The sequence below is a fragment of the Rhinoraja longicauda genome, chromosome 11, assembly GCF_053455715.1.
Source record: "Rhinoraja longicauda isolate Sanriku21f chromosome 11, sRhiLon1.1, whole genome shotgun sequence".
In the NCBI taxonomy this organism is placed as follows: domain Eukaryota; kingdom Metazoa; phylum Chordata; class Chondrichthyes; order Rajiformes; family Arhynchobatidae; genus Rhinoraja; species Rhinoraja longicauda.
This window is the reverse complement of record NC_135963.1, coordinates 5,634,852-5,651,193: the sequence shown is the minus strand read 5'-3', so window position 1 is coordinate 5,651,193 and position 16,342 is coordinate 5,634,852. Positions and strand designations below refer to the sequence as shown.

The 16,342-nt window shown below is 43.6% G+C and overlaps 1 protein-coding gene across 2 annotated transcripts in view; it reads right to left on the bottom strand.

Annotated features, from left to right (window-relative positions):
* usp33 (ubiquitin specific peptidase 33) overlaps positions 1-16,342 on the bottom strand; it is an 85,273-nt gene that overhangs the window by 51,162 nt on the left and 17,769 nt on the right. For both annotated transcript variants that reach the window (XM_078408162.1, XM_078408163.1), the window contains exons 5-12: positions 15,943-16,083; positions 13,399-13,492; positions 12,824-12,893; positions 11,170-11,283; positions 10,006-10,084; positions 8,976-9,330; positions 3,904-4,041; positions 1,954-2,066 (exon numbers count right to left, since the gene is read on the bottom strand). In XM_078408162.1, coding sequence (XP_078264288.1) covers positions 1,954-2,066; positions 3,904-4,041; positions 8,976-9,330; positions 10,006-10,084; positions 11,170-11,283; positions 12,824-12,893; positions 13,399-13,492; positions 15,943-16,083 — 1,104 coding nt within the window. The remainder of the gene's footprint in view (positions 1-1,953; positions 2,067-3,903; positions 4,042-8,975; positions 9,331-10,005; positions 10,085-11,169; positions 11,284-12,823; positions 12,894-13,398; positions 13,493-15,942; positions 16,084-16,342) is intronic.

The following is a 16,342-nucleotide window of genomic DNA, read 5'->3' as shown; positions in this document are numbered from 1 at the left end:
TTAAGATTGCAGCACAAAGACATGAACACTTCACGAACATTTCTTCTCTCATTTCCCTCCCCCTTTCTCCCTTCCACCCCCACCCATATACCACCTGGGCTCGCACCTATTTCCCCCCTCCCCCTCCATTCCTTTCTCTGGCTTCACAATTCGCAACTCTTTCACCCTTTTTTCCCCCCGCTCACACCTTTTTTTTTTCATTTCAGGCCTTTCGTCCAACCATCTGCCTAGCTAAACTCCCTCGCCCGAGTTTACCTATTACCTGCCACGTTTTAGAAACATAGAAAATCGGTGCAGGAGTAGGCCATTCGGCCCTTCGAGCCTACACCGCCATTCAATATGATCATGGCTGATCATCCAACTCAGTATCCCGTACCTGCCTTCTCTCCATACCCCCTGATCCCTTTAGCCACAAGGGCCACATCTAACTCCCTCTTAAATATAGCCAATGAACTGGCCTCAACTACCTTCTGTGGCAGAGAATTCCACAGATTCACCACTCTCTGTGTGAAAAAAAACTTTCTCATCTCGGTCCTAAAAGACTTCCCCCTTATCCTTAAACTGTGACTCCTTGTTCTGGACTTCCCCAACATCGGGAACAATCTTCCTGCATCTAGCCTGTCCAACCCCTTAAGAATTTTGTAAGTTTCTATAAGATCCCCCCTCAATCTTCTAAATTCCAGCGAGTACAAGCCGAGTCTATCCAGTCTTTCTTCATATGAAAGTCCTGCCATCCCAGGAATCAATCTGGTGAACCTCCTCTGTACTCCCTCTGTGGCAAGAATGTCTTTCCTCAGATTAGGAGACCAAAACTGCACGCAATACTCCAGGTGTGGTCTCACCAATACCCTGTACAACTGCAGCAGAACCTCCCTGCTCCTATACTCAAATCCCCTCGCTATGAATGCCAACATACCATTCGCTTTCTTCACTGCCTGCTGCACCTGCATGCCTACTTTCAATGTAGGTCTCGTTGCATCTCCCCTTCTCCTAATCGGCCACCATTCAGATAATAATGGTGGCCGGTTTTGTCCTTCCCCCTCCTCTCTTCTAGCTTTTTTCCTCCTCCTCCTGCAACCATTCTGAAGGATCACAAACCTGCCTTGTGCACCTTCCTCAACCACAGTGGTAAAAGTTGCCCCTCAGGTTGCCACTGCACTTTAGGACACATAGTCCTGGAGTAACTCAGCGGATCAGGCAGCATTACTGGGGAACATGGATAGTTCTTCTTCAACTAAAAGAATTTGGGACCCTTCTTCCATAGGACAGACAGTATGTCCATTGGTCATTAGTGGTTCTATTTGAAGCAGTTCCATTTTCAACAGTAACAAATGACATGCTTTACAAACTATACTAAACAATTGGTCCCACTTCACATTGTCAGATAAGTTCATAAGTGATTGGAGCAGAATTAGGCCATTCGGCCCATCAAGTCTACTCTATCATTCAAACATGGCTGATCTATCCCTCCCTCCTAACCTCATTCTCCTGCCTTCTCCCCGTATCCCCTGACACCCGTACTAACCAAGAATCTAACTTCCTGCCTTTAAAATATCCATGGACCTAGCCTCCAGAGCATTCTATGGCAATGAATTACACAGATTCACCACTCTCTGATTAAATAAATTCCTCCTCATCTCCTTCCTAAAGGAACTTTAATTCTGAGGCTATGACCTCTGGTCCTAGACTATCCCACTAGTGGAAACATCCTGTCCACATCTACGCTATCCAGGCCTTTCACTATTCGGTAAGTTTCAATGAGGTTCCCCCTCATCCTTCTAAACTCCAGCGAGTAGAGGCCCAGATACACAGATCATTTAATGCCTGTTAAATTTCAACAGGCTGAAGGACGAGGATAGAGGAGGGTGCAAGCTTCTACCACGATGAGTCCGCTGTAAGGTAAAAGACATATTCAAAGAAGACCTTCAACTGAGCCACGAGATGCACACTTACCCGATCACACGTCAAACACTGCACCGAGCTCACAATGGTACCGTCAAAGACGTCAGAGATAACACTTTTGTACTTTGCTTGTTTTCTCTTTTTAAGCGGCGCAAAAGAGGTAACTAAAATCGAAAGCAAACAAGAAGAATTTTACTGGGAAGAAATTTTTATATTGAAAAGCTGCGAATTTGACAGACAGGTCCATCACCTGGTGGACCGGCACTTCCTTTAATCCGGACAAAATTATGAGAGCGCACTTAAAACCCCCCCCGGAAGTACCCCCCGATAGTGTGGTGCTTAGGCGGGTTTGCTCCTCACCTCTGGTGCTATCCGAGTGCAGTTTGCACTTTCTCCTTATGGGCTTCCTCTGGGTGCTGCGGTTTCCACCCACATCCCAAAGACATGCGGGTTTGTGGGTTAATCAACCTCTGTAAATTGCACTGAGTGTGCAGGGAGTGGGATGAGAAAGTGGGATAACGTAGAACTAGCGTGAACAGATGATCGATGGTCGGCGTGGACTCGGTGGGCCGAAGAGCTTGTTTCTGTGCTGTATCAGCAAAACTAAGACTGAAATTCAACTGTACAACCAATACTCCATAATCCTCGATTCCCCAAAACTCTGAAATTCTCCTAACCTCGAGTATCATCAATGATGCAGCACCTACAGTTCTGAGTATGGAATCCCAAAGATCCACAATTCAGGGACACAACATTTCTCACCTCCACCTTAAATAGATGGCCTTTGTTATGAATATGCTCCTTGGATTTACATGACCATACCAACTCACAGCATCTACACTGCCAGGCCACCTCAAAATCGTGCATGCTTCAGCTCTCATTTGGGTAAACCATAAAGAGGATAATCATAATATCAGCTCATAGGTCATATCCTTCATCCCAGGAATAAATTTAGCAAGCACTCTCTGCATTGCATTCTTAAAGAGAATAGCTCCAATCTACTCAATATTGCTCATAGGTCCTTCATTACAGGAATAAATCTAATAAGCATCCTCTGCATTGCCTCCAAGTCAAGATAGCTGTCATAGAGTCATGCAGTGTCAAAACAGGCCCATCGGTCCAACTTGCCCACACTAACCAACATGTCCCATTTACACTAGTCCCACTTGCTTGCCATTTACACTGGTTCCACTTGGTCCATATCCCTCTAAACCTATCTGTACCTGCCTATTGTTGCGATACATCCAGTCTCTGCTACCTCCTCTGTCAGCTTGTTCCGTACACCTACCACCATTTGTATGAAAAAGTTACCCCTCAGATTCCTAAAAAATTTCTCCCCCTTCACCGTAAACCTATGCCCTCTGGTTTTCGATTCACCTACTCTGGGCAAGAATCTCTGTGCTTCCACCCGATCAATTCCTTTCATGTTTTTGTACACCCCAATAAGATCACACCTCATCCTCCTGCGCTCCAGGGCATAGAGTGCCAACCTGCTCAACCTCTCCTTATAGCTCAGACACTCGAGTCCTGGCAACATCCTTGTAAATCTTTACTACACCCATTCTAACTTAGCAACATCTTTCCTATAACACGGTCCCCAGAACTGAACATAATACTCTAAATGTGGCTTCACCAATGTCTTATATAATTGCAACATGACCTCCCATGCTCAATAATTGTAGCATGACCTTCTATGCTCAATACTCTGATGAAGACCAATGTGCTAAGGACCAATACTCTGATGAAGACCAATGTGCTAAAAACCTTTTTGACCACTCAATCTACCTGTGTCGCAATGTACCTGCACTCCTAGATCCTTCTGCTGTACAACACTTCCTAGAGCCCTGCCATTTATAGTTCAAGCTGTCCTTAAATGAGACCAAAAGTGTGTGCAGTGCTTGAACTGTTAATCAGTTCACCGAACAGAGAACAGAATGTGCTATAGAATCTTCAAGTCTGCACAGCACACCAGACGGTAATCTAATCTACAGCAGACAATACCTTTTTTATGTGAGGAAACTAGACCTCCCCACACTGACGTAGATCGCGGTGGGCTGCTGGACAGCCTTGAACTTGCGTCATTCAGCATAGGACTGTTAGGTCTCAACGAACTGTGCATTGACACATCTGTGGTAACCTCTGAAAGAAAGAAAAATGAGTGTTACTTCAAAGGAAATGAAAAAGCAGCTTTATTACATCATGTAGTTAGTGGAATGAACATATAAAATTGCTCTTGGAAATTTTGGACTCCATTACCTGGAAATTGGATTACATTTGTTTTCAGGAAATGAGATGCTGCATTTGGACACAAAGTGCTGGAGGAACTCAGTGGGTCAGGCAGTATCTCTGGAGAATATGAATAGGCGACATTTTGGGTCGGGACGTCTGAACGTCAGGACCTCTGGCCTTTGTCCAACCACCTGAAACGTCTGCCTGACCTGTTGAGTTACTCGAGCCTTGTGTCTGTCACCTGCCTATCAACCCCCCTCACCAATATCAACCCGTTACCTACCAGGTTTAGTCCTGCTCCTCCTCTCTCCCAGCTTTCTTCCTCCCCCTACAATCAGTCTGAAGAAGGGTCCTGACCCAAAACGTCACCTATCCATGTTCTCCACAGATGCTGCCTGAGCTGCTGAGCTACTCTGGCACTTTGTGCCCTTTTGTGTAAACCAGCATCTGCAGTTACTTATTTCTACACGGATGCTGAATTTAATCTTGCTTCCCAATTGTGGGACTCAAAAATCATTATAAGTTCATAAGTTTATAGGAGTATTAGGCCATTCGGCCCATCAAGTATACACCATTTAATCATGGCTGGTCTCTGCCTCCTAATCACATTTTCCTGCCTTCTCCCCATTACCCTTGACACCCTTTCTAATCAAGAATTTGCCTATCTCTGCCTTAAAAATATCCACTGACGGCCTCCACAGCCCTCTGTGGCAATGAGTTCCACAGATTAACTACCCTCTGATTAAAGAAGTTCCTCCTCACCTCCTTTCTAAAAGAGTGCCCTTTAATTCTGAAGCTATGACCTCTGGTCCTAGACTCTCCCACCAGTGGAAACATCCTCTCCACATCCACTCTATGCCTTTTATTATTCTGTAAGTTTCAACGAGGTCTCCCCTCAACCTTCTAAACTCCAGTGAGTAGAGGACTAGCGCTGTCAACTTACTTAATTATGATAGCCTTAAATAGTTAGAGGTTTTTCCAACCGTTTTCGTACAACTTGCACAATTAACCACAGCAGCTGACTGCAGATTTCAGTTCTGCATCATTCCAAGCGGCTATGGGAAGTGGGTCCTGCCCTTTAAAGTACATTCTCTATTGTAACCACATCAACTATCTAAAAGGCTGCCATGGAGGGACAGGGTCAAGCGTTTTCGCTGTGGCTGGCCACAGAGGGCTGTGGAGGCCAAGTCAATAGATACTTTTAAGGCAGAGATAGATTCTTCATTAGTACGGATGTCAGGAGTTATGGGGAGAAGGCAAGAGAATGGGGTTAAGAGGGGTAGATCAGCCATGATTGAATGGCGGAGTAAACTTGATGGGCCCAATGGCTTAAGTTCAAGTTCAAGTTTTTTATTTGTCACATACACGATGTGCAGTGAAATGAAAGTGGCAATGCCTGCGGATTGTGCAAAAAAATTAATAATTACAATTACAGCATATAAATTAAAATTAATACAGAAAAGAAAAGAAAATGTAGTCCCTGGAGTTATAATAGTTAACAGTCCTGACGGCCTGTGGGAAGAAACTCCATCTCATCCTCTCCGTTTTCACAGCGTGACAGCGGAGGCGTTTGCCTGACCGTAGCAACTGGAACAGTCCGTTGCTGGGGTGGTAGGGGTCCCTCATAATCTTGCTTGCTCTACTGCTGCTATCACTTATGAACACCTTAATCTCGTGATCCCACACAATCTCGTGATCCCACACAATACAATACAATATATTTTTATTGTCATTGTACTGGGGTACAACGAGATTGGGAATGCGACATGCATTCGATGCAATAAATTAATTAGCTAATCAACAGAAATTTAGACAACCCAGAGAAACAAAATTAGAAACAGTTAAAACAGTATAAAATGCAAATAGGTCTGTGCGACGTGACCATCCAAACGAGACAGTTCATGGAGGGGGGGGGGGGGGGGGGCACTCAGCCGGACCGGTTCAGAGCAGCTATAGCTCTGGGTATGAAGCTGTTCCTAAGTCTGGAGGTGCGGGCGTAGAAGGCCTTGTAACGACTGCCGGATGGTAAAGTTCGAACAGACTATTGCAAGGGTGTGAGGAGTCTTTATGAATGCTGGTGGCTTTCCTGAGGCATCGTGTATTGTAGATGCCCTCCAAGGCTGGAAGCTGCATCCCGATGATCTTCTGAGCTCTGTAGACTACCCGCTGAAGAGCTCTCCTCTCCACCTCCGTGCAGCTGAGATACCACAGAGATGCCATGCGTTAGGATGCTCTCTGTGGTGCAGCGGTAGAAGGTCGTCAGCAGCTGTTGGGGCAGACCAGTCTTTTTCAGTGTTCATAGGAAAAACAGTCGTTGCTGTGCCTTCTTGACCAGCGCAGCGATGTTAGTGGACCATGTTAGGTCCTCCGAAATGTGTGTGCCCAGAAACCTGAAGCTGGACACTCTCTCTCCACACTGTCCTCGTTGATAAAGATCGGGGCGTATTTCCCATTATGTGATCTCCTGAAGTTGATGATCAGCTCCTTGGTCTCAGAGGTGTTTAGGGACAGGTTGTTATCTGAACACCAGTCCGCCAGGTTCTGCACCTCCGCTCTGTAGTGTGTTTCATCACCGTTGGTGATCAGCCCGATCACCGTTGTGTCGTCTGCAAACTTAACAATGGTGTTGGCGGCGAATGCAGGAACACAGTCGTGTGTGAAGAGGGAGTAGAGCATGGGGCTCAATACACAGCCCAATCAACAACTCCAATGGCTTTAAATGACCCTGAATCACCATGAGCCACATTTTCATAATGCTTGGTGGGATCAGAGGAGTGAGTGAGTGCTGCACTGAAAAGCTGCGGCTAGAAACTCAGTGACACGGGACTGACTGACTGCACAAACAGACGAACGATCAGTCAGGTAGGGATAATTAGGAAGCACACATCAGATGTCCCAACAGGGATACTAATTTAAGCATGGGTGCCAACATTGGACAAGAGTTTACACCTGGTTTCACTGAGTGAGTTAGTACACCGGGTGGGGATTGCCTAGTTTCATAGCAATTTCAATTATAAAGGAAATGAACATGACACACATTAATGGCATCACCAGACATGAATAACACAAAGGAAGTGAGACCCACACCCAGAGGGCCCAGTTCAAATTCCTTCCAAGATGAAATGGGCACAATTGTATTAAAACAAGCACAGAGATGCAAATATATTCAATATCTAGCAATGCCCAATAAACAATTTGTAAGTGGTTATCAACAAATGACAAACTTCCAGTGACTTTACTACGATAGGAGGCAGCCTGAGAATTTGGGAAACCGTAGGCATAAACTGGGTCAAAGGAAGTACATGTAGGAAAAAATATGCAGTCGCTGGTTAAAATCGAAGGTAGACACACAATGCTGGAGTAACTCAGTGGGTCATGCAGCATCTCGGGAGAGAAGGAATGGGTGACGTTTCGGGTTGAGACCCTTCTTCAGATTGATGTCGGGGGAGGAGCCCCTCCCCTGTCATCAGTCTGAAGAAGTGTCTTGACCCGAAACGTCACCCATTCCTTCTCTCCCGAGATGCTGCATGACCTGCTGAGTTACTCCAGCATTGTGTGTATACCTAAAAATGAAGTATATATGTGGAAAAGGTGGACTCTAGAGCAAAAAAACAAAGAGGAACTACATAGGTCAAGGCAGCATCTGTAGAGGGAATGGATAGTCTGGTCTCAACCCGAAACGTCACCCATCCTTTTACTCTAGAGATGCTGCCTGACCTAAGTTACACCAGCAATTTGTGTCTATCTAGATGAAGTTTGACGTTGGGTCTCTTTTTCAATCTAAAGGTCTGAACCTGAAACGTAATCTGTCCATTCCCTCCAGAGATTTAGTTTAGAGTCACAGCATGGAAACAGGCCCTTCAGTCCACCAAGTCCATGCCAGCCATCGATCACCCATTCACACTAGTTCTACGTTATCCACTTTCTCATCTACTCCCTGCACATTCGGGGCAATTTACTGAAGACAATTAACCTCCAAACCTACACGACTTTTGGATGTGGGAGGAAACTGGAGCACCCGGAGGAAACCGGAGCACCCGGAGGAAACCGGAGCACCCGGAGGAAACCCACATGGTCACAGGGAGAACGTGTAAATTCCACACAGACAGCACCCGAGATCAGGATCGAACCCTGGTTTCCGGCGCTGTGAGACAGCAGCTCTCCCAGCTGAGTCTGACACACTGAGCTCGTCCAGCACTTTGTGTGTTTTGCTTGTGCCTTCATCTGCCTTGATCCTATCTCTCCAGAACCACCTGAGCTCTCAATTTAAGATACCGAAAACGTATTTTCTGGCTATGCTATTAATTACATATCTTAACAATTTCTAGCAAGATTCCCATCATATTTTATATAACACTGCTATAAAGAATCTCCAGGATATTTTACGATGATTGAGGTGCTGTAGACGTATGCTTGGGTGCGAGAGAAGGAGATGGTATCCTATGCAGCTTCTACCCTGAACGTGGGTTGTGGCTCTTCACGAACTGCTGGTTCAGGAAATAGAGATTTAAAACTTTGAAACAGTGACCAAGCTGGTTAGAAATCTAAATAATCTACAGTAATTAGACATGTATTGCCTAGCAACCAGCTCTGAATCTGTGCACTTTTACTATCTTGCACATTAATTGCCTCTAATGTGGAGTGGGTTCAGTTCAGCTTTTGTTTATTGTCACGTGTTCCGGGGTACAGTGAAAAGCTTTGGATGAGTGTATGAGAAAGTGGGATAATATAGAACTAGTGTGAACGTGTGACCGATGGTCTGAGTGGACTCGGTGGGCCGAAGAGCCTGTTTCTCTGCTTTATCTCTCAATCAATCTCATGACTGTATACTCTTTGAACAGCACCTGTGGAAGTATCCATGTCTTTATCCAAATCGTCTCCCGAGCTGTGGCTGTAAAGTTTATGCAGCAAACTTCTCTCTTGTGGCCGGACTTTAGTTGGAGCATGATTCCTCAGTTCCTCATGCACCAGCAGCTCTCCCCCCTGATCTTCAGTCAACATCTTCAAGTTGGTCTCGCCATCAGCTTTATCGCTGCCAGCGCACGAATCGCAAGACTGAAATTCATTATCCGACGAGTTTTCTTCTTCCATTTGCTCCATCATGGTTATACATTGGGAGTCTTCAATCTGTTCTGGAACCTGTTCCTTTAGTTCTTCATGAAGTTGATCCATCAAACAGCGCAAAAATTCTTGGGCATCCTAGTAAAGTGAGACAACACAATTAGACTAACATTTGTCAAATCACATTGTTTATGTCATAAGGTCATAAGTGATAGGAGCAGAATTAGGCCATTTGGCCCATCAAGTCTACTCTGCCATTCAATCATGGCTGATCTAGCTCTCTCTCCTGCCTTCTCCCCATAACCCCTGACACCTGTACCATATCTACAGACATATGGATATGCTTATAAATTTTACATAGCAGAAAGCATGCTTGCTCCACTATCAAACTGGATGACTAATTTGTACTTCAATTCCATTTGCACACTTCTGATTTGCATCTATCAATCTCAACACTGGAAGTTTCAGTTTTCTCAGCAGCCATTGCTTTTTTTTTTTGAGGTGGCTCAGGTCAAATAAATCATAACCTATGATTTCTATCATATGAAATACACAACTATCTCCTTCATGAAAAACCTTCCTCTAATTTTAATTCTATGTCCACATTTTTCTGATACCTTTCAGTTAATTATTTCTACAGCTGCATTGTGTTTTAAATCATTTTTTAGTTTCTAAATATCTTCCTCTGATCATCTACACGACTGAAATACAAGCCAAGTTTATGCCATCTATCCTGAATATAACACATTAAGCCTTGGTATACTTCATATGAACCTGCACCATAACGTCCGTTGACAGTGATAAAACTCTCACCTGTTGAGAATACCCACGAAACATTGGATTCACAGTTTTAATCCCCTGGAATAGACTTGTAGGCACAACATAGCTGGGGCTGGAAAGACAATGTAGGAAAGTGTAAGGAATCATTAGAACTTGGTCACATGCACCAGTTACAGAGAATTTATACCAATGTGTGTCATTCATTAATCAACGTGGACAAAATAACACGGTAGAACTACGCACGAGAATACTGTTGTCAATTAGCTTCCAAGGCAAATCTGGTTACTTCCATTTCCCTGAACTGACTAAGTTCCATAAAGTCAACTCCACCCTGGAACTAGAGAAACAAACTATAGCAGATAGAATATCCCTGCTGGATGAAGGAGCTGTATCTACCTTTGCCTGCATGTAGGGAAGGATAAAGAGCTGCAGGCAAGGATGAAGAGAATGAAATAGATCTAACCACCGAATGAAGTCACTAAATTTCTACTGTTAAAGTGATTGTGTCATGTTAAATATGGGCCCAAAAAAGTTAGCAATTTTTCATATTTACTCTATTTAGTACATCAAAATAATGATTCTGAAAATACAGTTCACAAGGAATCAGAACATTTAAAGCACTGAAGGCCATTTGGTCCATCACGTTTCTACCGATCGAGGGATCTTTATCCAAGCTTCTGCAGTTCTATGACTCAATGTCTTCCAATGCACGCTGATTCTGTGCCATTACTGATTGTGAATGTTTGCCATTGAAAACCAGAATGCAAACACTGTTGTTCCCACCTCACCAAAGTAGGATTTGTAGATGGTAACTTTCAAACTAATGGTAATATAAATGCCAAGGTTGCTACATTTTAAGTGTGTTTTTCAACCGATAGGGCTAATGTACTGCAAAAACTTTTACAACTCCAGATACAGCAAAGTATGTACCTGGGATATACAGCTCATGCAATAGTTATCGTGATCTATCCAGCTTTTCAATCACTATTCATTCCCATTCTCGGGCTTGCCCTTCGAAAGCCATTTTGGAAAAAAATGTCAACAACACCACCTTATTACCCCATTCCCCTTCTGTTAGTGAACCTATATCTTTGCTGACCTATATCATCTTTTCCTGGCTATAATGAGTTCCAAAGTGATCTCGCAACTTAATTTGGCAGTATAAAGAGCAGGAAGTGTGCAAGTCAAGTAGCTTACCGATTTTTGTGCCATATTTCTGCCATCAGCTTCTGGTAGCTTTTCGACAAGGCTGGTTTTTTGTCCGTCTGCACCAAGCCTCCACATTCAAGAAAAAACAAAGTTAAGGGCGGGCTGGGGAAGAAAAAGAAAGATGACATTATGTACAAATGACCTTCAGCAGCAAAGACCCAAGTAATAACTACACTTTCCAAATGTCATTATCTTTAGCACTGAAAAGAACAAGAGCAGTAAAATGACAGCATTATCGCGGACTCCCACTCCATGCAGTCCCTTTGCTGAACCTTTGCCAAGTTTACCAGACTTTCTTACTACGTGCCAGTGTGAAAGCAGCTTCAGGACAAGGGCTTAACAAGAGGCCAAACATCACCACAATAACCTCAAGATAAAACATCCTGCACTAGTAATGCAACTGAAATTGCATTGCTTGGCCAATTACTTTCCCTGAAGAAACTATACAATGAACAATATTTAAACTTAAAAATTATAAAGAAAATGAAGGAATCACTTTAAGGACAAACTAAATTGCAGCATGGACATGTGGGTTCTAACTTCTCCACTGCCCTCAAAGTGATCATCCTTCAGAATGCAGGCAGGTGGGACTAATGTAGATGGGTCTTGTTGGGTGGTGTGTGCAAGTTGGGCCAAAAGGCCTGTTTCCACACTGTATGATTCTATGACTGCAATTGAGGGGCGCATCAGTAACTATAACCAACGTGGGAAAGTAACTGGTTGGCTAAACCATGTCCTCATTTGATTTATTCACAAAATGCTGGAGTAACTCAGCAGGTCAGGCAGCATCTCGGGAGAGAAGGAATGGGTGACGTTTCGGGTCGAGACCCTTCTTCAGACTGATGTCGGGGGTGGGACAAAGGAAGGAAGCAGCGTTCCCAACCATACCAATCAAGTGCTGTGATCAGAATAGATGGGAATCTAAGTGTTCCCTCCCCTGAAGCAGCTCCAATTGAAATCACCTTGTTCAGAACTGACTGGAGACTGATGTTATCATCTGCCAATTCTTTATGTCTCAGTTAGAAAATTGGTTTAAACCAAATGAGAGGAGTGAGGTAGTTTAAAAGAAATGATGAAAATAATGTTGGGTACCTTAAAGACATACCGAACTGATGTGCTAAATGCCGAGAACTATATTTTGTAGTAAGTGTCATCTCCTTTGCTCTCTCTATTGTATTGTTTGACATTTTGGATCTATGTATGGTATATGTATTTACTTGGTTGTAGATAGACACAAAATGCTGGAGTAACTCAGCGGGTCAGGCAGCATCTCTGAAGAGAAGGAATGGGTGATGTTTTGGGTCGAGACTGAAGAAGGGTCTCGACCCGAAACGTCACTCATTCTTTCTCTCCAGAAATGCTGCCTGACCAGCTGAGTTACTCCAGCATTTTGTTTCTACCTTGGATTTAAACCAGCATCTGCAGTTTTCCTTCCCACTTAACTTGGTTGTATTTGAACTGTTTGGAAAGCATGCAAAACAAAGCTTTTCACAGTACCTCGGTATACACATGACAAAAATAAACCTAAACCTAGAACTAAACTTGAGCAACAGGCTGTATTATTCAACATTTATCTAAGGGAAAGAATCATGCATGAAGTGTATGAGTGGTGATTATAGAACTGTTCAGTGCCTGAGCTTACCAGTTGGACAGGGCCTGAAGAGCAGCATTCAAATAGCAAGTGTTTCCAATGTTTTTCAAACCAGTGAGACCTGGAGAGACAATACCAGTTCAGAATCCACACCTATTGAAATGCGCGCATTTACCTGAATTGAAATAGCAATTGGTGTTTACTGCACCCAGTTTCATTTAGTTTCGTTTAGTTTAGAGATACAGTGCGGAAATAGGCCCTTCGGCCCACCGAGTCCGCGCCAACCATCGATCCCCATACACTAGCACTATCCTACACACCAGGGACAATTTACAATCTTTACCGAAGCCAATTAACTTACAAACCTGTGCGTCTTTGGAGTGTGGTAGAAAACCGGAGCACCCGGTGAAAACCCTCACAGATCACGGGGAGAACGTACAAACTCCATAAAGACAGCACCCATAGTCAGAATCAAACCCGGGTCTCTGGCGCTGTAAGGCAGCAACCCTACCGCTGCACCACCGTGACGCCCTATTTCAATGTGTACTTTATATATTTAAAACAATTACTTTCATTTTCCCAGGTGGAGGAACCTTAACAGCAAAAAGAAAATTAGAACATCAGACCTCTGTTCCTGACGTCATCATATTCAGCTTCTGGGTCGAGATAACTTCCAACTATCGTATTACGACCCTTTGGTGGAGGCTCGGGAGAGCAGTCCTAGAATACAGATCCAGAGAAGGGTATAAGCAAAGTCAAGGACAACATAGTCAATAGAATGGATCCATCTATAGGAACGTTAGATAAATCATTATTCTTTCTGCATTTCCATCCATTTTCAGCTTTTATCATTTATCATTTAACAGTCTTCACATATCTTTAAACCAAAAGTATTTAAGCAAAATGTTGGCATAACAGCCAGTTAAATCAATAGATAAAGAATTAAAGACTTAAATATATTTTTTAAAGGCTTAATACCCCTTTCTAATTTAGAAAAGAAAATTACAATTTTTCTACTTTTCATATAATATACTCGTTGCAATGATATTCATATACCACTTTTACAACCTAATAAATAACAACCCTGGTGTTGATCATGAAGTGTCAGAACCACAGAATGTCTCATTTGGTTACGTACTCAAATATTGACCGAAGGCACTACCAAACAGCTGGAAGGAATCAACGCACCTGCAAACTCAAAAGACTCTTTGGGATGAGTGCGTGACACAAACACTTCCCAGACTTGCTTACATGCAGCACCAGCATTGCATTGTGGCCTTCAACCCTCTTCATAAATACATTCATATGTGATAGGAGCAGAATTGAGCTATTCAGCTCATCAAGTCAACTCCGCCATTCAATCATGGCTGATCTATCTTTCCCTCTTAACCCCATTTTTCTGCCTTCTCCCCATTACCCTCGCACGCCATGAAACTCAGTTGCATCTCATTAACATGATCTTCTTGCAGCAGCTAAGAATATAACCTCAAATACCCCACCCCACACACACAAAACAAATAGAATTCTGCTGTAATAGCCAGTATTGAATGTAAAGCTTTCATCAGTTATAGGAGCAGAATTAGGCTATGCGGCCCATCAAATCTACGTCATTCAAACATGGCTAATCTATCTCTCCCTCCTAACCCCATTCTCCTGCCTTCTCCCCATAACCTCTGACACCCGTACAAATCAAGAATCTATCAATCTCTGCCTTAAATATATCCACTGACGGCCTCCACAGCCTTCTGTGGCAAAGAATTCCACAGATTCACCACCCTCGGACTAAAGAAATCCCTCCTCATCTCCTTCCTAAAAGAATGTCCTTTAATTCTGAGGCTATGACCTCTAGTCCTAAACTCTCCCACCAGTGAAAACATCCTCTCCACATCCACTCTATCCAAGCCTTTCACTATTCTGTACATTTCAATGAGTTGCCCCCCCACCCCCTCATTCTTCTAAACTCCAGCGAGTACAGGCCCTGTGCCGTCAAACGCTCATCATATGTTAACCTACTCATTCCTGGGATCATTCTTGTAAACGTCCTCTGGATCCTCTCCAGAGCCAGCACATCCTCAGATATGGTGCCCAAAATTGCTCACATTATTCAAAATGCAGCCTGACCCGTTTTTTGTATATAAGCCCTCTTGAAATAAATGCCTGCACTGCGTTTGCTTGCTTTACTACTGATTTGACTTGCAGATGAACTTTGAGAATCCTGCACCAGCACTCCCAAGTCCCTGTGCACCTCCGAATTCTGGATTCTCTCCCCATTTAGAAAATAATCTACGCCTTTATTCCTACTACCAAAATGCATGACTCCACACTGCTACACTATATGCCATCTGCCACTTCCCTGTCCACTCTCCCAACCTGTCCAAGTCCTTCTGCAGAGTCCCTGCTTTCTCTACACTACCTGCCCCTCCATCTATCATCTGCAAAAGTGGCCACAAAGCCTTCAAACCCCTCGTCCAAATCATTAATATACAACGCGAGGAGCAGTGGCCCCAGCACCGAGGCCTGCGGAGCTACGCTAGTCTAGCAGCCAATCATCACGGACGATCTATCTTTCCCTCACAACCCCATTCTCCTGCCTTCTCCCCATAACCCCTGACACACTTACTAATCAGGAATCTGTCAATCTGTGCCTTAAAAATACCCAATGACTTGGCCACCACAGCCGTCTGTGGCAATGAATTCCACAGATTCAACACTCTCTGATTAAAGAAATTCCTCCTCGTCTCCTTTTTAAAGGTACGTCCTTTTATTCTGCGGTGAGGCCTCTAGTCCTAGACTCTCCCACTAGTGGAAATATATCCTCTCCACATCCACTCTATCCAGGCTTTCACCTGCTAATCTCACTACAATTAGTAGTGAGCCACTTAATGTAATGTAGGACAAGTATGGTTCAAGAGCAGTATCCATCAACTTTAACAGAAGTTCATTCTATCTCTCCAAATTTCTAGGAGCTTCACTTACAAGCTTATATACATAAAATTCATTATCTCTCTCCTAACAAAAAGATGCCTACAAAGCACATTTTTGCAAAATTCCCAGTTTCTGTATGACCAACATTTAAAGAGTTAATGCATTATTGTTATTAATACATTCATTCCAGGTGCCGTAAACAAAAAGCCAGCAGTCCCTGGTAAATTATTTGAATGAAAACCTACCGGGTGTTCGGGCACTTTAAGTATTCTTGTATGCGGCACTGGTAGGGGTCCAAGTTTCCTCTCCAAAAAGACTTCTTTGCCACATGCGTAACACCAAACTCGCAGGGTGGTGAGGTTTACAGTGAGATTGTGCATGGTCTCCTAGATAAAAGGAAGCAGTGCGTTTCAATGCAACTTTTAATTTGAAAAATGACGTTCTATATAAATGTCAAAATACAACGCGATTCATTAAGTTATCTCTGCAAGTAAAAATTTATCACCGTGTCTGAACATACAAATGAAAATCCAATCTCTAGTTAAGGTGCAAATCCACTCATGTCCACTTGTCCTGTATCCCATGAGTTTCACTAACCACAGGTGGCGCTGCAGTAGTTGCTGCCTCACAGCCCCAGAGGCCCAG